At 36.5% G+C, this 20,242-nt stretch overlaps 1 protein-coding gene across 2 annotated transcripts in view; it reads left to right on the plus strand.

Moving 5' to 3' along the window:
- Nucleotides 1-20,242, plus strand: part of STRN3 (striatin 3) — a 90,098-nt gene that overhangs the window by 55,290 nt on the left and 14,566 nt on the right. For both annotated transcript variants that reach the window (XM_045287863.1, XM_004698517.2), the window contains 6 exons: nt 8,166-8,299; nt 9,756-9,931; nt 10,112-10,159; nt 10,431-10,552; nt 13,688-13,855; nt 15,512-15,652. In XM_045287863.1, the coding sequence (XP_045143798.1) occupies nt 8,166-8,299; nt 9,756-9,931; nt 10,112-10,159; nt 10,431-10,552; nt 13,688-13,855; nt 15,512-15,652 (789 nt within the window). The remainder of the gene's footprint in view (nt 1-8,165; nt 8,300-9,755; nt 9,932-10,111; nt 10,160-10,430; nt 10,553-13,687; nt 13,856-15,511; nt 15,653-20,242) is intronic.

Raw genomic sequence — 20,242 nt, forward strand, 5'->3', positions numbered from 1 at the left:
ACGCCCTGGCCCCAAAGTCCACCTTCAGCATTCCCTGGGGACCTCGCCACTCCATTCCTTTGCTGTTCTGTTGCACCCCCTTAGTGTTTTGCCTCTGTGTGATGGGATCAGATCAGGTACATAATGGACTATTTTTTATTTAATCATAAAAATAACATTTCTATGTGAAGATAAAAGTAAATATTACTTAAGAGTTCCACTTAGATACACTTCATTCAGTATTTGATGTACTCCCATCCAAACAATGTTTCAAGAAAAATATTGTTTTGAAATGGTTTTCACTTAATGTTTTAGAAGTATCTGTAATGCGATAATAGTTTTATAGTATTTCACATTTATCCTGGCTAAGATTAACTTGTTCATTCTTCCCGATCCTCCATTCTTCCTCTATCTAAGGGAAGAGATAGTAGCTTAGTGTTAGAACAGTTAGGTTATTTATTATTTCTGTATAGTTTTGTAAATGACTATCTTTAAGATTACCTCTATAAGCAGGTACAGTGTAATCTGTGAGAGTTGAAACTCAGTGGGGCTGCCATGTCTAGGCTTCCTGTTTTCTGTCTGTAATACTATGTCTATTAATGAGAATACATGAGGGATACAAAAAAAAACCCAGAATTCCCTCCCCCCCAAAGCTGTTTGTTTACTTTTTTTTTTATTTTTAACAAAACAACCTTATCACCTTCAAAGTACTCACTATTACGCTTAATGTATTTGTCAAATCAGCAATTCCATCCTTGGAAACATTTTTCAAACTCATCTGTTTGGATGGCTGACAACCTCCCTTGTTTTTTTCCTTCAACTCTTCTACACCATCACATCGCTGTCCTTTCATGCCCCACTACATTTGTGGAAACAAAAAGAGGTTGCTCAGAGTGAGGTCAGGTGATTAAGGTGCGTGGGGCAAGAGAGGCATACTGTTTTTTTGGTTTGTTTTTTTTATCTTTTTTTGCCAAAACCTGGCACACTGAAATGGCTGCATGAGCAGGTTCATTGTCATGGTGCAAAACACATTTAGTTGGTGTTTGTTTTCCCCCTATCCCACCCCCATCTGCCACATAGCAGGCCTTTTTTGTCACACACCCTATTACGAATCTTTTCAGAGCATCTAAGCAGAAAGCTCTGATAAACTGTCTGACCTGGTGAAATGAACTCCAAATTCACTATCTCCCTCACATCAAATAAACAAATGAGCTTCATCTTGATTTTTGATTTCACTTTATAAGTTTTCTTTGGGCGAGGTGATGATGGTGTCTTCCACTGGCTTGATTGATGTTTGCTTTTGGGGTTGTAAGAAAAGCACCAAGTAATAACCTTGGGACAAAGTGTGGGGTTGCTCTGGAGCTATTCTTTCACAGCACTGCATGTGTGCACTCAGCACTCTTTTTCCTGGTCAGTCATAACCCGCGACACACGTCTGTCAGTCATATTCAGGTTCTCACCCTTTCATCAGTTTTTTTATTCTATAATTGTGAGGTTTACAGCAGATTATCTCAAATACAATAGTTAATCATGTTTCTTTATACATTTCCTTTGTGAAATTAGATTTTTAAAATGAAGTTTTATTTAATACAGAGTTATGTAGGACTTTTATTCCCAGTCAGCAAGATGTAATCTTGAGAAATAAAAACATTATTGTTTCTTGCTTATGATTTGTGAAGGTCTTACACCTAGTAGATCATCACACAATTTCCAAGAAACAATTGTAGGTGAAGAGATAAACCCACAAATGTTCTTAACATTTTTAGCAGTTGCTCAGTCTTTGTTGGTTTTTATTCTGATTTTTTTCCTGATAGAACTTTTATTGAGTAACAGGTTTTGTACAAGTTAGGCTCTGATGGCACATGCTATAGAAATAGATGGTCAAAATAACTCTTCAATCTTCTCTAGCACATTTCTTGATTTTGAGAAGTATTAATAGATTAAATACATTTCTTCCTTATAATTTACTTGGCAGTGGCCACATAATTCAAAGAGTACTCAAAGTTTGGGAGGCTTATTAGAAAAGATGATAGGTTACTTGCCAGGATAAAAAACCATTAAGGATAAAGTTAGCAGTTCTTTCTTTGCCTCTCCCTCAGCCTTGCCAGCAGCCACATCTATCTCTCTTTGGTCCTCAGCCTCTCAGTCATCTTGTTAGCTTCTCCCTTGTTCTTAGTAGTATTTGTCATTTGCTAGTCCCTATGTAATATGACAGATTGTCAGCAGAAATTTAACATTTTTATAAAATATGCCTTATTTAAAATATGTGTATATTACACATTTTAATATGTGAATGTACTTCAAAAGTTCATGGGGAGAAATCCATTATATTTTGATACCATTTTGTCACAAACCTTTGAAGCCCTCTTGTACTTACAGAGATTTTTTTTAAAACAATTGTATTTGGTGGGCTTTTATTTTTATTAATTGGTTAAAGGTTTACAGAGCATATTATGTTTTTCATTAGCCATTCATACAGAGTTTATTCCAACTCATCCATTGCTGTTCCTTCAGTGTGCCATCACTCGTCCCTCTTCCTCTGTTTCTTATTTCATTCTCCTGACTCTGAACTTTACCTTTGGGCAAATACTGCCTTTTTAATCTTAAATAGTTAAGTATTCTAACATGGGGTGAGTTCAGTTTTAGACCTGAAGGGTGGCTATAAGACCCGTAAGCTTGGTTTCTTTTGCGACTCTGGATTTTGTTCTACACTTCCCTCCAACTCTATGCAGGATTTTCTAACATGACCCTTTTCAGAGCAGTTGGTAGTGGTAGCTGGGCACCAGCTAGTTCTTCTTGTCTCAGGTTATAAAGACTAATATTTGCATAGTCCATTGGACTCAATGTTTTTACGTGTCTTTCAATTTTCGTCACCCTTTTGCTTGCCTTTTAAAAACAACTGTGCATATTATAAAATGCTTATGGTGATTAAACGGTTTCCTTCAATCAGTGTACTTTTTAAAAATACAGAACCCAAGAGGAAAGCGAATTTTGGGAATAATGAGAGCAACAAATGTATAGATGTGCTTTACACAATTGATCTATGTATTGTGATGAATTGTATGAGCCCCAATAAATTGATTAAAAAAAAATCAGGAAAAAAAAAGGTCAACAACAATAACAAAATAAACTAGGATAAAAACAAAAAAAATCCAAAAAAAAAAAAATACAGAATCATTTGTAGTTAAAGTAGTTATTTTCTTTTAATATGTTTTCAAACAATTTGTGGGAAAATGGAACTGAAAGTTAAAGGGATTTTTCCATACAGTTTCAAAGTCTCCATGTATTGTGGCATCCTTATTTTTTCAAAAGGTAACTTGTCATGTGAAAGCTTTATTTTAGTTAAAATGATAGTTGGTAAATAGAATACTCTTTCACTGCCATCACTATGATTCAAACTCATAGCAACCCTATAGGATAGAATAGAATTGCCCTTGCAGGTTTCTGAGACCAAATCTTGCCTCATCTGACTACTCAGTGAGTTCAAACTGCTGACCTTTTGGTTAGCAGCCCAATGTGTAACTCACTACCCCACTAGGGCTCCATAGTATACAGGACAGATATAACAAATATGACTGGACTGATCCTTATTTTAGAATAAGCTTATCTTTTTGAAGTTGTGTTCCTATTTACTGATGGTCTTATTTCAGAACATTGAGTTGATCAATAAAGGGAAAGCATATTTGAGAAGATTTTAGTTCTGTAAAACCACTGTCTTGTGAGAACAGAGTGAATGGAAAGATAAATTTCATCTGTCATGAGAGTGATTAAACGTGGATTTAAACATTTTGGCACAGTAATAGTTTGGCTTACACATGGCACATTAGCACCTGTTGACATTGAATCAGTTTCAATTCATGATGACCTTGGGTGTATCAGAAGGTAGATCATCAGGGTTTTCTTCCAGGCGCTTTTCTTTTTTTAAAAATCATTTTATGAGAGGCTCATACAACTCTTATCACAATCCATACACGCATAATTGTGTAAAGCGCATTTGTACATTCATTGCCCTCATCATTCTCAAAACATTTGTTCCCCACTAAGCCCCTGGGATCAGTTCCTCATTTTCCCCCCCTCCCTCACCGCTTCCCCCTCACTCATGAACCCTTGATAATTTACAAATTATTCTTTTGTCATATCTTGCCCTGTCTAACGTCTACCTTCACCCACTTTTCTGTTGTTTGTCCCCCAGGGAGGAGGTTACATGTAGATCCTTGTCCCCCCTTTCTACTCCACCCTCCCGGTATTGCCACTCTCACCACTGGTCTGGAAGGGATCATCCGCCCTGGATTCCCTAACCAGTGCACATCCTCTGGTCTAGCCAGATTTGTATGGTAGAATTGGGATCATGATGGTGGGGGGGTGGGAGCATTTAGGAACTAGAGAAAAGTTGTATGTTTCATCGCTGCCACACTGCACCCTCACTGGCTTGTCTCCTCCCTGCGATGTATGTTTTTAAAGAAAGGAAAAAAAAATTGTTGCTCTTTTCTTTTTTTTTGTTATAAGTAGTAAATAGGAAATAAATTTAACTAGTAAATGCATTTGTTTAAGTGCAGCTGAGGTTCTTGAAGAAGACTGAGGGCAGATATTAGACCAGAGCAACACTACACCTTTGTGTTTGCAAAAGCCCTAAAATTCATTGATTTCCCCTAACTCATTTTTGTTAGAAGGAAGAATAGAGAGGAGAATTTGGTAAACATGAGCCTCATTACATTTTTGAAAATATGAAAGTCTTCCTAGGATTTGTTATTTAAGGAGAATTGAATTCTGAGAGCTAAGAAGGGAAAACGTGTTAATAATCTCTTATTTTAAGTGGCAACTCCCAATTTTATGCTTTCCTATTGATGTCCATGCCATACCTCAATTTATAAAGAAAAATAACCTATTTTCAAGAAGAGATGCTTCTACATTACAGTGTTTCACTATTGTTCTTGAAGTCTTAAGACATCCCATTGCATCACAAGCGTAAATAGATTCATTATTGGGCTAATTGGTTCATAAGATTTGACAAAGTTAAAGGAGAAAAGACACTATCCTTTTAAAGTGTCCATCAGAAGGAGGTTTAGCCATCTAGCTCAGAAGCAACAAAGCCCACATGGAACAACATATCAACCTGTGTGATCACGAGGTGTCAAACGGATCACTGAAGACAATGGGTGCATAAGCAAATGTGGCGAAGAAAGCTGATGGTGCCCGGCTATCAAAAAGTATAGCGTCTGGGGTCTTAAAGGCTTGAAGGTAATCAAGCGGCCATCAAGCTCAGAAGCAACAAAGCCCACATGGAAGTAGCACACCAGCCTATGCAACCACGAGGTGTCGAAGGGATCAGGTGTAAGGCATCATCAGAACAAAAAATCTTACCATAGTGAATGATGGGGGGAGTACGGAGTGGAGATCCAAAGCCCATTAGTAGGCCACTGGAGATCCCCTTGCAGAGGGGTCTCGGGGAGGAGACGAGCCAGTCAGGGTGCGATGTAACAACGATGAGAAATACAACTTTCCTCTAGTTCCTAAATGTTTCTTCCCCACTCCCACTACCATGACTCAAATTCGACCTTGCAAGTCTGGCTAGACCAGAGGATGTACACTGGTACAGATAGGAACTGAAAATACAGGGAATCCAGGGCGGATGAGCCCTACAGGACCAGTGGTGTGAGTGGTGAAACGGAGGGTAAAGGGAGAATGGGTAGGAAAGAGGGAACCGATTACAAGGAACTGTGTGTAACCTCCTCCCTGGGGGACAGACAACCGAAAAGTGGGTGAAGGGAGACGTCGGGCAGGGCAAGATATGACAAAATACCCATTTATAAACTATCAAGGGCTCATGAGGGAGTGGGGAGCGGGGAGGGAGGGGGAAAATGATGACCTAATGTCGGGGGTTTAAGTGGAGAGAAAATGTTTTGAGAATGATGTACAAATGTGCTTTACACAATTGATGTGTGTATGGATTGCGATAACAGTTGTATGAGCCCCTAATAAAATGTTAAAAAATAAAAAATAAAACACTGGCAAGAAAAAGAAGGAGGTTTAATTACAAAATTGCAAAAAGGACCTGTTAAAGGATCTTTATTTTAGACCCTCAGATTACCATAATTTGAAAATATTTAATTGCTTGTGGACTACTTACTAAAAAGTGTCATAATTTCTATCATTGAAGTAGAAATCACTTTTAATCATTTTCATTAAGTTGGTTGATGTTTTTAAGCTTATGTAACCATGTGTTGTACAGATTTTTTATTAACATTAATTCCCTCTGCAACAAAAACAAGCTGAGTATCTACTGTGATTACCATTTGCCACATTGATTAGTAATTACAGAAAGCAGAAAGAGAATTGGCCTTTTTCCCCCCATTTAAATGTGCAGAATCTTCAAAAGTTCATTCCCCTTTTCTATGAACCTTTTGGAGCCCCCTCATGTACATACAAATAAATGCTGAATGTTCAGGCTAGGTTGCAATATATAAATACCTAATGACCCCCGGTTGCGCAGTAGTTAAAGCACTTGGCTACTGATCACAATGTTGGTGGTTTCAACCACCAGTTTCTTTGTGGAAGAAAGATGTAGTAATTTGCCTCCATAAAAATTACAGCCTTGAAAAAAAAAAATTTAAAAAAAAATTACAGCCTTGAAAATCTGTGGCAGCAGCTCTAGGCCTTCCTGTAGAGTCATTGTGGGTTGAAGCTGACTTGAGGCCACTAGATCTGGTCTTGGTATGTACCATTAGGGTGAGATTGCATTCATATTAATTAGGAATGAGTATGATACTGATTTTTTGTTTAATGTGATCAACCAAAACTAGTAAATCTATACCTCTAAATTTGTGTAGTCTAATCAGAATTCATCCTTGCATAAAAGAATACTTGTGTATAAGCCCAGTTTTTCCAGAACATTTTAAATGCAGTTTTTGTGGTAAAATTAGGTCTAGCCTTGGTTGATATTCGGGTTGGCTTATATATACTCGAGTATATATGGTATATTAGAATACAGAAAAGCTTTTTATTATGTTTTCTGTTGGACTTTATAAAAAATTTAAGTTTGTGAATGATTTTATAATTGTGAATGGGAGGTAAATGGGGCATTTTGTTCTAATTTGTCTTGAAAACAAATTATGACATTAAAGGGAAAATAGTCCTCTGCATTGGCTAAAAATGTTTTGAGTATCTAGATCTGAATCAAGTTTATGTAATTTTTAAGCATAATTAAATTTATTTGTTTTATAATTTTTAGCTATTAATATTACACATTATTCGGATTCAACACATACAATATTGCAAGAGCACGTAGATATAATACTTTGTATTCCATCAAATAATTTCATATTTGTTGCTCTAGCTTAGTTGACTCAACGTCATTTTAGCAGTATCATTTAGTATCATGTTATTTGAGTGAAAATTGTAGTTTATATAAAAACCATAGGCAAAGTTTTACAGTTGAAAATACCCCCCCCCCCAAATTTCCAAAGATAACATGGACAGGAGGACACTGGCATTATTGCTCCTACTGAAGGAATCTGAGCAGTTAAAGATTTCCTTTTGTACACTGGTGGGAGAAGAAGGAGACGTTTTATTTGTGTCAAGATTTACAGTTTCAGAAACCCATGAAGGTGGTTCTATCCATTCTTATAGAGGCTCTGAGTCGGAATCACTTGATGGCACTAAATTGGCGTTTGAACAAGTTGAAACATTGTGTAGTAGGTTTTTTAGAAACGTATTTACATTAAAATGCTTATGTTTGTATCACGGTTTAGCAGCATATCTAGCCCATCTAAGAAAATAGGATGCAAAGCAAAAGGATTTAGGAACAGCCAGATATGTCATCCTAATAGAAATCTGAATCGCTTAAATATAATACAGCTCCCTTATGCAATTAAAATTTGTTCCATTTTTGAAAACATAAATAAATGTATAAATAAGGAAGATGGAGGGCGAGATTAAAAGAAAAAGTCTTTGTGTCCCACCTGTAGAATAATATATGTTGTCTGTATTTGTGGAAGGTTAAGGTGCAGTTTTACACATTTGCTTATTACCACTCAGTAGCATTTTGGGGTGGAATAAAGAGGGGAGACTGGGAAAATAAAATTATATATACTGAATATTGTAACTGTTAAGTACTTCCCTTTCCCCCACAATATTGTCTTGAACTGTATGATTTTTCAGCATCTAAGAAACGGTTTTGTTCTTTATAGCTGAACCAATAACGTTTCCGTCTGGAGGAGGCAAGTCATTTCTTATGGGTTCTGATGATGTTTTGTTAAGTGTACTGGGCCTTGGAGACCTTGCAGACTTGACGGTAACAAACGATGCAGACTATAGTTATGATGTAAGTGCAGTTTTCTTTCAAATTTTTTAATGATTTAATAGAAGGGTCCTTATTTTTGGAATCACTTCTAACTCATAAAGAAATGTCAAGGTGCATGGTGAAGATAAGTGTAAAATAAGTTTGTCACTGTGTTCATTTGAAGTGAATACTGGTTTTTTAATAGCTACTTTTTGTGGTGTTCAAACTATTCTTAGGTACAGTGATGGATTAACTAGGAGTTTGAGATGATTGTTTTAATGTTTTGGTAGATAAATGTCTTTAGTCAACTCTCAATTATCTATACCAATTAAGTCATATTTGCCTTTAGAGTACTTCTTTAAAAGCATGTTTTATTTTGGAACTTCCTTTTTTTTTTAAAACTTCCATTTTCTTAAGGAACTGTTTGCATAATTTCCTTAATTTTTCATTTTAGGGGGTAGGTAGAGGATGGGAAATGACAATGTTAAGGGAAATTAATCTTGAATGAAATTTTATCCTAGAAAACTAACACTGAATTGAGAGTTAACTATACTTGTTTGGAATTTTATGTTAGTAAATTGTGATATTTCAGCAGGCTGGTTTTTTTTTTGTTGTTGTTGTTGTTGTTTTCAGCAGGCTGTTTTTAATGAAGAATTCTCGTTTTTTACTTGTTAGAATGCTTCTTAGGTCAGGTTTGATGGGCTGGATTATTTCTCATTAATTTTTTTTCCTTCAGTATATAAGCAATGAAATTTTTACTGCTTTAGAAATAGCTGTACAGCCTATCATAACAGTTGGAGATAAAATGTATACATTCTTATCAATATTAGCATTAGTGAAAGTGGGATGAGAATATTCCTAGTGTCTTTAATTCAGACCTTATCTTGCTGCCTCTAAAATTTTTTCGTACTATATCTTTGGATTTTTAAATAGAAATTTGTGATTTTTAATATTTTTACTTAAAGTATTACAGCAATGGTAGTTGTAGTATTCAACCACTGATGAAAAGGAGGTTTGGATTTAACGAGGAATCCTAGTGGTTCAGTGGTTAAAAGTGCTTGGTTGCTAACCAAAAAGTTGGCAGTTAGAATCCACCCGCCACTCTCCAGGAAGAGAATGTGCAGTCTACTTTCTATAGAGATGTACAGTCTTGGGAACTCGATGGGACAGTTCAGCTCTGTTCTACAAGGTGACCGTGAGTCGTAATTGACTTTACGGTAGAGGCTTTGTTTTGTTTTTTGTTTAGCTTGATGATTAGATTAAAACAGATGCAAAGGCTTTTCATTTTATCTAAGTATTTGAAAGGCCAATATTGTCTTTAGTTCTTGAAAATTAATGTGTTACTGTGTTATTACAAAGTTTTTAAAGTACATTATATTTTTACAGGACATTAAATTTAGTAAACTAGTTTTATATGTTTTAAAGACCTCAGAAAGAAATAATTCCACCTGCTTATTTTATTACTTTTACCACCAAGTTTTGCTCTCTTTATTTTTAGTTGCCTGCCAATAAAGATGCCTTTCGAAAGACATGGAACCCCAAGTATACCCTACGTAGCCATTTTGACGGAGTACGGGCATTAGCTTTCCACCCTGTAGATCCTGTGCTGGTTACTGCCTCTGAGGACCATACTCTGAAACTTTGGAACTTGCAGAAAACGGTTCCTGCCAAAAAGTAAGTCTTTCAATGTTTGCCTGTTTTGTTTTATGTGTTTTCCTTCCTTCGGCTTTGCTAAAATTACTGCTCTTATTTTAAGAAAATCTCATATCTTTATGTATGTATTTGATCTTACCCAGGGACTTTAACATCAGCCAGCGATTTATACTGTGTAATTGCCTTTCCTCCTCCTTTCAGGAGTGCCTCTTTAGATGTAGAACCTATCTACACATTTAGAGCCCACATGTAAGTGGTTTTCTTTTTTTTAATTTGTATTTAATATTCTTAGTCATTGTTAAGTATGTACAAACCTTAACATTTTTCTCATGTTTTATATTGGAAAAGGCAGATTAGTTGGTTAACATTTAATTTGACTCATAATTGTCTTACTGAGAATATTACCAATATTCAATTATAAATATTTACCTTAATCTTTTTAGACATTATATAAGTGAGGAAGTGGGAGGATAGGTTTCTTAAACTTTACAAATACTTTCTCCCTTTCTTTCTGTAATAGTGGCCCTGTCCTGTCATTAGCCCTCAGCTCTAATGGGGAACAGTGTTTTAGTGGTGGTGTTGATGCAACCATTCAGTGGTGGAATATGCCGAGCCCGAATGTGGATCCATATGATACATACGGTAAGGGATAGAATCTAAAATTCGAAACCTCAGATACTATCAGATTTTACTTTGGGGGGCTAGGGTAAGTCCTTTTTAAAAATTGTTGTGTGTGTGTTTTCCCCCGTTGTGCAGCAATTGTCACTCTGAGTGAAAACACGTTCCTTTCCTTTTTTTTTTTAATTGGTGAAAATTAAATTTATTTATTTATTTAAAACATTTTATTAGGGGCTCATACAACTGTTATCGCAATCCATACACACATCAATTGTGTAAAGTGCATTTGTCCATCATTCTCAAAACATTTTCTCTCCACTTAAACCCCCCGACATTAGGTTCTCATTTTCCCCCTCCCTCCTTGCTCCCCCCTCCCTCATGAGCCCTTGATAGTTTATAAATTGGTATTTTGTCATGAAAACACTTTCCTAAGTTGTTCTTCCTCTGTTAACATAAACTCCCTGCCCCACCCCAATGCTAATATCTTTTGATTAACTGCTGTCAGTGTGAGCCCATCAAAATAGTTGTTAAAATAGCTTAATGCTCACCAGGTAGCCATTGCTTACTGGGTAAGCTAAACTATTCAGTTTTAAGAAGAATTTAGGGAATATCTTGGATTTAAGGTTTAAAGCAGTGGTTCTCAACCTTAATGCCACAACCCTTTAATACAGGCCCTCATGTTGTGGTGACCCCAACCATAAAATTCTTTTCTTTTTTTTTTTTTCCATAAAATTATTTTCGTTGCTACTTCATAACTGTAATTTTGCTACTGTAACATATTGGACCACCCTGGTGAAAGGGTCATTTGACCCCCCAAAGAGGTCGCAACCCACAGGTTAAGAACCACTGGTTGAAAGGGTTATTTTAAGGTTGTAGTTTGGGGATTCATTCAGCTTCCATGGTTCTAGAAGTTTTGTTCTCTATTTTGACCTTTCAATGAGGATACTTTTTTGGAATTTCATATTACAGTGTTCAATAATGTTAGCAGGCACCATCAGTTCTTCTGGAAGCAGTTAGTCATGCGTTTCATTTCTTCCTCCTATTCCTTAGTCTCCTTTCTGCATCTGTAGTTCTAGACACACAGTTATCACAAGGGTCTATAAAGACTTATATGTCTCCTTATTCACTTCCATTTGCTGACAGTTGGCTTTACTAAAGAGAAAAATTAAATGTCGTGAGTACACTGCCTATGTGTTGGAACTTGCCCTCTGGTATCCAAATAAGGAAATGTTTTTTAAAATCTAAGTTAATTTCTGTCCTGCTTAGAAAAACTTGAAGAAGAAAAAATTTTACCTTTTAAGATTAATAAATTTGTACATTTCAATGGTATTTAGGGAAAGATGAACAAATAGGGATAGTAAGTGTATAAATCAAAACATTTTGGAAGGTAAGCTGTTTTTAACTTCTAAATTTATAAAAACCCTCTGATTCACAAATGCCACTTTCAGAAATCCTACTGATTATTAAATATATATATTTGTAAGGCTAGTTTTTGCAACATTGTTGTCATTATAAAAAAAAATTTTCCCCCCCCAAATTACTTTCAGTTGACTCGTGCATGTACATGCTGTGGACAATAAATAAGGAAGATCAGAAAAGAATTGCTGTATTTGAATTTGGTGTGGGCAAAGCTTTTCTGTGTGTGCTTGCTTTACTGTATTATCTATTTACATATTTGACAGGTTAAAACTGTTTATTGTGAATTAGGTGAAGGTGTAGAGGGCAGATCATCAGTTTTATATTTAGCAATTCATACACATTTTGTTTCAGCTCATCCATTGCAGTCCCTTCCATGTAACGTCACTTAACTTCATTTCGTCCCTGTGCTGTGTATTTCATTCCTCCTTTTTTAATCCTCTGAACTTTGTTCTTCGATACATGCTACATTGAGGTGAGTGTAATTCAGACCTGAAGAGTGGCTCAGGGACATAGTCTTGGGTCTCTGCTAGTCTCCATTCGAACAGTAGGCGTGGTCTCTTTTATGATTTCGAGTTCTTGTCAACATTTTTCTTCCACTCTCTTCAGGACTTTCGGACACAATCCTTTTTAGCGCAGTTGGTAGTAGTACCTGGACATTATTTAGCTGTTGTGGTTTCAGGGTTGTAGAGACTGGTAGTTGTGTGCATTGGATTACTTGGTTGTTGTTGTTTCTTCCTTTTTAAAAAATCATTTTATTGGGCGCTCATACAACCCTTAGCACAATCCATCCATACATCAATTGTTTAAAGCACTTTTGCACATTTGTTGCCTTCATCATTCTCAAAACATTTGCTCTCCACTTCAGCCCTTGGCATCAGCTCCTCATTTCCCCCCCTCCCTCCCGGCTCCCCAGACTACTTGTTATGTCTCAGAAGTTTTCTTGACTTTGACCCCTGTATGCGCCACCACATTTATGGATTACTTGCAGCAAAGATAAATACACTTGTACAGATATCCTGCCATATATTTGTGGATATACCCCATTCACTCTCCCTCAGACACCTGTGCAGTGTGTGCATCTATCCAAGCATCCACTTGTAGATCCTTACTATTGCAGGATTATGTGTAAGATAGCATTTGCCTTCGTTGCTTCTAACTCTTGCATTCCTCCTACTGGCTTTCCTGGTCTCCATCATTTTTTGCCAACCCCTTTATTGAATATTGCCTTCCCCTTCCCCCAAGTTAACACCTGACTCTCCTTTAGCCTGTGATGATTTCGTCCTCTTCTCCCCCCACTTACGACCATAAAGAATGTTTTAATGTATTTGGTTGTTATGAGTTGGAACTGTCTGGACAGTGTCTAACCACAGTAGTAGATCATACTTTGCTTAGGGCAATGGGAAGGTGGTACGGTGATAGGGGAGAAAGAAATATTCTAAAATTAAATTGATTGGGTAATTGAATTGCACAGTGAGCATAATAAAGAAACTATTTAATTGTATAGGTTGTATGGATTGTACATGAATTATGTATCTCAAAGCTATTTTAAAACCGTGTTCCATATTGAAAATTAGGAAAATATTAAAAAGCAGGAATAACTCAGAGCATTTAGAGGCAATCATTTTTACCTTTTGGCTTATTTTCTTTTGGCATTAATGTATGGCCTGTTTATTTAACTATGTGTTAAAGTATAGTTCTTTTAAATTATTAGTTTTTAACTAATTTGTGTTTTTCTTTCAGAGCCAAATGTCTTAGGTGGCACTTTAGTTGCTCATACAGATGCAGTCTGGGGTCTTGCTTACAGTGGCATAAAGAATCAGTTACTGTCTTGTTCAGCAGATGGCACTGTTAGGTTATGGAACCCACAGGAAAAACTGCCGTGTATTTGCACTTACAATGGAAACAGGGGTAAGTCAATTTGGCTATAATGAAGAACAGGAATTTTTATTTTGGAAACTAGAAAAGACAAAACAAAATAGATTAATATTTCTTTGCTGCCCCTAAAGAGATACTTTGAATGAATTTTAGAAAACTTACAATACTCTTTATAGTCTTTCTTCACAGGTTGTTGTTTTTACACAAGAACAGTGTTTTGCAAGTATATCTTTATCTTCAGGTCATGTCCCATATAAAAAGTAAAACTCTTACTATGTACTGGGCAATGGTTCTCAGCCTTTGGGTCGCGACCATCGTATGACCCTTTCACAGGGGTCGCCTTAAATCATCGGAAAAACATATATTTCCGATGGTCTTAGGAACTGAGACACCGGTGTGCTCCTCTATCTGCCTCCAGGCGGATCCGACCTCAGGCAGATACGCCCACATACGAGTACTTGGCTTGAAGACTGTTACTTATGATACACTATGTTTCAAGACAAAATTTCATTTATTTGTCATTAGAAATACGTATTTCACAATATGTAATGACATATTGTTTTTGTGATTAATCACTATGCTTTAATTATGCTCAATTTGTAGCAATGAGAATATTCCCCACATATCAGATATTTATATGAATGACGATTCATAACAGTAGCAAAATGACAGTTATGAAGTAGCAACGAAAATAATTTTATGGTTGGGGGGGTGGTCACTAAAACATGAGGAACTGTATTAAAGGGTCGTGGCATTAGGAAGGTTGAGAACTACTGTACTAGTGGGGTAGGCAAATGAGGTTACTCACTGAGGACAGCAGGAAAGACCCTCCACTCACTCCAAGTGAAGGCTGCCCGCAATCTGAAGAGACCATTTTTTTCAAGCCCGCCTGTTAACCATTTTCACACCATGTCCCTAAGCACATTGATTGTGAAGTCCAGCTATAATCATTGAAATAGCATCCTTAAGTAGGTCATACAAATTGGGTTACATGCAGCTACTTTGTGAAGATAGATATATGTATAGTTTAGTCTTATTTGTTAGTAATTTTTAAACATTATTATTAATCTGATCTCTGATTACAAAAATTAAAGCATTATTGTAAGATATTTTAGGTTAGTATATGTTTGATTTTGTTCGGTATCTGTAATTCAGAAGTGACTAGAAGACTCAGCAATTTTTGTCCTCTCTGAAAAAAATTCATAAAACATTTTTGCATATGTCTATTCTCACTTTAAGAACTCTCTAGTGATAGTTTTTATTTTTTTGTTGCAAATGGAATAGGGATTTACATTTCATATCAGGTTAAACTTTATTAAAACCTCCAATACCTTATCCTGACCCTTCCCCCTTTCATTGATCTTCTTCCTCTTATATATTACGTTGTTTTCTTTAACTCAAGTTAATATCTGTTACTCCCTCACCTACTGCTTCAACTTCCTTTCTTTGCTTACTTATATTGTCCTTATGTGTTAAAAATGATTGTTGTAAACACTTTTTAAATAGTTGATGAAATAATCATGTCATTCCTAGCATAGTTTCTCCATTTTCTTGTTTGTTTGTTTGTTTTTGTTTTTTTTCCATTTTCACCATTAACATTATTTCAAGAATAAAGTATTATTTTCTTTAAAACAAGATGGATATTTCAAAATATATGTATTTATATTGTATCTCTTGTGCTCCTTTCAGAGCATGGAATACCTACGTCAGTTGACTTTATAGGCTGTGATCCAGCTCATATGGTAACCTCTTTCAACACTGGTAGTACAATAATTTATGATTTAGAAACATCACAGTCATTGGTGGTACTTTCATCACAACTAGATTCTGGTAAGTTTTCACAGGCTTCTTTGAAACCTCTGAAAAGCGTATATAATGGTGGTTAGGTGTCTTAGGGTTGGTTCTGACCCATAGCGACCCTATGCACAGCAGTACACAACACTACCTGGTCCTGTGCTTGAGCTCATTGTTGCAACTACCGTGTCATGAGTTTCCTTAATAGCAAATTTAAATATTGCTATTAATTGAATTTAGTATGGCAAAATTAGTTTTACTGTATTATAATTGTATTTACGTATGTTATGCCATTTCCTGTGATCATTCTTAAAAGCTTGGGTGGATATATGAGATGGCACCATGGATGGAGCAATGTAAAGGTAAAAGCAAGGGCAGTAATTACGTATGTACTTTTTATAGAAATACATATGAAAATAAAGAGAATACTATTGTAAACTGGATGTACTCATTGTTAAGTTTCAGTAATTTTCTACAAATGGCCAGTGTTGTAAGGGTGGGGTGTGTGGCACGTTTTTTACAGTTCATTTAAATTAGGCTCTAGTGAAGGTATGTATATTGTAGTTGGTTAATAGGTCTCTCCTTACATTGGTAGGTTCCCATTTTATGTATTTCCTTGCTTTTTAAAAATGCATTTGGCAAAACTAGATGGTTTGTGAACTTTTATGAGAATGTAAATGATATCTGCTTTATTTAGTTTATCTTTTTGAGATATTATGAGTTGGTGATAATTAACCTGGCTCCATTAGCTGTTGGATTTTCTCATTTTATCATTTTCCCTTCATTTAGTAGCTGGGATGTTTGTATAAAAAGGAATGTACCCTCATCGAAAATCTGACTCCTTATCAGTTTTCAAATAATGAAATGGTTTCCGAGCATCCTCTAAAGATGATCACTGATTGTTTGGTTTTTTAGTAGTAATATAATCTCTTAAAGGTACATTTGTATTTTGATAATGTTTCAGTCAGTTGTAGTTATTTATTGCTGCTCTCTTTCGTCTTTGCCCACTGGAGTCTTAATCAAGTTGACTTTGGGTGCCTTTTGACATATATGACCTTGCAGTCATTGATAGCTTCTTTGCATTCTAATATGACAAGATGTTTTAGCCACATTTGCTCCTTTTGTGCCCCAGCTCTGGCATGAGCTATTTCACTAAGGAGCCGTTGTTTTTACTGGGAAGTGGTTAATAGAGATTATAATCTGTTTGCTTTGCTCTTGTGGCCATCATGACTTCTGGGTTGGTCACTGTTTTATATTTTTTTCAATATCTCACAGTTAATAAATTCATGAAAGTAAGACACTTGATAAATTCATATAAATATTTGGGATTCATTACAGATTACTCCCATTGATAACTGCTTACCTCCTTTTAGCCATGCTGGAAATATTTAATTCTCAACAAAACTATCATGATTTCTCATGTTAACTCATCCCAATAATTTTTGTACAACTTTCTCAGAATAAGAATGGCAACCAATATCACCACTAGTAGTTCAGTTAGCATTACTAGTTTGTACCTGATTTATAATCCACTAAGAGTGTTGAGATAGTTTATTGTGCCAGCCTGGCCGATAAACACAAGTGGGATTAACTGAAGGGCAGAGAGATAAATGGCTTGGTGAGCCTCGCCTTTCTTGTCTCTCGCTCTTTGATCATCGGACCAGTGTGCGGCTGCCTTGCTTGTTCTGTGCCTCAATTTAAAGGCTACGCTACCTGTGGGACGCCTAACCTATGGACTGTGTCACTGTAAGTTGAGGTCCCTTTAAGATATCTCTGGAGCTGGGGACTGGCGGTTGGTGACCTGGCTGACAGTTGGTGACCTGCCTTGTGATTGGCTGCTGTGCTGACATAGCCTAGCTCTCTCTATAAATAGAGGAAGATCTGGGAGCAGACTAGACTTGAAGGACTGCTAGTCTCTCACAACACTCTCTCATGGGAGTGAGTTGCACTGAGCCATTTGTAGTGCTTTATAATTTAACTGTTCATTTCTTGTATTATATATTTATCTGTATATGATTTAACAGTTCATTTCTTGTTATATTTTTAATTATCTTTGTAAATAAATATATTAAATTATCAGCTATTTGGTTTTATCTCTCTAGATAACCCTGTCTAACACAGGTGTACAAGCCAATTACTGTGCTTTAAAGTTTCTCGCTACCTTCATCTCTCAGTTTGTTGTACTTTGTTGGCTTGTGAAGTTGAAAGCTATGCCACTTTAAAACGCTGACTTTAATGCCATGAATTTGAGTAAAACTTTTAGGATACTCATTTGCTGGTGTGGCATGACAAAATGTGAACAAACCGCCGGAGACATCCATGAATACTTCAAACATGGAATGTGAAAAGTATACATATAGAAAAATGGAAGTCAACAAAAATGAAATGGAATGCATTGGTATTGGCCATTTGGAATCAGGCAGTCATGTCATACACTTTGCTAGGAATGACAAATTGAAGAGGAATGGCGTCACATTCGTTTCCAGAAAGAATATTTCAAGATTCATCTTCAAGTCCAATGCTACTAACAATAAGATAATAGTCTTATTCATCCAGTTAGTATGACTCTTTACTCAGCAACCATTAATGCCAAAGATAAGAAATTGAATATTTTAACCGCTTCTGTAGTCTGTCAAGGTGATGATTGGAATGTGAAAGATGGAAACAGGAATAGTATTGGAAGGTGGAAATTTTGACCTTGTTGACAGAAATGATGCCAAGTGACAGAAATTGCAAGACCAGCTACTTATTTGTTATAAATAACTTGTTCAACAACTTTTAATCAGTGACTATTTGTGGATTTCCCCAGAGGGAATATACATGAATCTGTAGATAAAGATGATGGTAAAACTTAAGTCAGGAAAAGGCCAGGATGTTGTTACTTGGATCTACAATGGCTTACAGAAGCAACGCTAAGAAATGCCATGTTGAACAAATGGCATATTGCATTGGACAGATTTGCTGCAGAGATGTCACTTTGAAGGCTAAGGTGGGCCTGACCCTGACCCAAGCCATGGTATTTCCAGTCTCCTTGTGCACGTGGAAACGGCCGGGCCGCTGTTAGTAGTCATGGCAACCCTACCTAAAACAGAATGAAACTGGTGTTGCGCCATCCTCACAACTGTTAAACAATTAGTTTGAGTCCATTGTTGTAGCCAGTGTGTCAGTCCACCCCTCTCTCTCTCTCACTGAATCTCTGCTTCACCGAGCATGAGGTCCTTTTCCAAATAGTACTCTTTCCTGAAAACATGTTCAAAGTACTTAAGATGAAATCTCACCATCCTCATGTCTAATCATTCTGGCTATACGGCCTTAAAAACGGATTTGGAAAAAAACAAAAACGGATTTGTTTGTTCTTTTGGATATTCTTTACTTAACACCGTAATTCAAATATGTCAGTTTTTCCCAGTCTTCCGTTATGCATTGTCTAGCTTTCACAAGCATATGACCGATGTAAATACTACGGCTTATTTAAGGATCATCTGAGTTCACTAAGGGACATCTTTGCTCTTGAATACTTTAGAGAAGCCCTTATGCAGCACATCTGTCCAATGGGATACCTGGTTTGATTTTTTTCACTATTGCTTTGATTAGCATTGATTGTAAATCTATGTAAAATGAAACCCTTGACATAGCTCTTCAACCAATAAGGATGTCTAATGAAGGACTTTTACCTTTGAAGTATATGGTGTTGGCAAAGAATACTGGAAGCGCACCGTGCACTGAAAAAGGAACCCTGCTTGTTGGTGGTTACTAGTTGGACTACAGTCCACAAAGCCTGAAGCTCCAAAACCACCGCCCACTTCTTGGGAGAAAGATGGGGTACTCTTGTAAACAATTACAGTCTATGAGTCGGCATCGACTCGATGGCAGTACGTTTGGTTTGGTTTGGTTTTGAATGGACTACTAGTGAAGCAAGTCTGTTCTAGAACTACATCCAGAATGTTCCTTAGACTCACCCGTATTTTACGTGCTTAGACATGTCATCAAGAGGGACCAGCGCATGGAAAAGTATACTCTACTTTGTAAAATAGAGGGTTGCCAAAAAAGGAAGACTCTAGAGATGAGATTGAAAAAGAGGCTGCAAGAGTTTCATTGAAGGGAAAAAAAAAAAGTTACTTTGCAATTACATAAAAATTTTGAATAGTTCCATAGTTAAATCTCCAAGAAGTTTTTTCCCCTTAGTCCCTCTTTCACCCTATTTAGATAGCCTTGCACATATACATATCAAGTGCTTCCAAAATGTAATGGACAGTAGATTTGAAAGATACTGTGATTTTTTTAAAAAAATAATTTTATTGGGGGCTCGTACAATTCTCATCACAATCCATAGATACATCCATTGTGTCAAGCACATATGTACATTCGCTGCCCTCATCATTCTCAAAACATTCGACCTCCACCGCAGCCCTTAATATCAGTTGCTCACTTTCCTCCTCCCTCCCCACTCCCCTCCCTCATGAGCCCTTCATAATTCACAACTTATTATAGTTTTGTCATAAGTTATACTGTCTGACATCTCCCTCCGCCCTCTTCTCTGCTGTCCCTTCCCCAGGGAGGAGGCAATACCTAGATTGTAATCGGTTCCCCCTTTCCACCCCACATTCCCTTTACCCTCCAGGCCTC

The sequence above is a fragment of the Echinops telfairi genome, unplaced genomic scaffold (genome assembly GCF_000313985.2).
Source record: "Echinops telfairi isolate 266 unplaced genomic scaffold, ASM31398v2 ScPeMD7_18;HRSCAF=68, whole genome shotgun sequence".
NCBI lineage: Eukaryota > Metazoa > Chordata > Mammalia > Afrosoricida > Tenrecidae > Echinops > Echinops telfairi.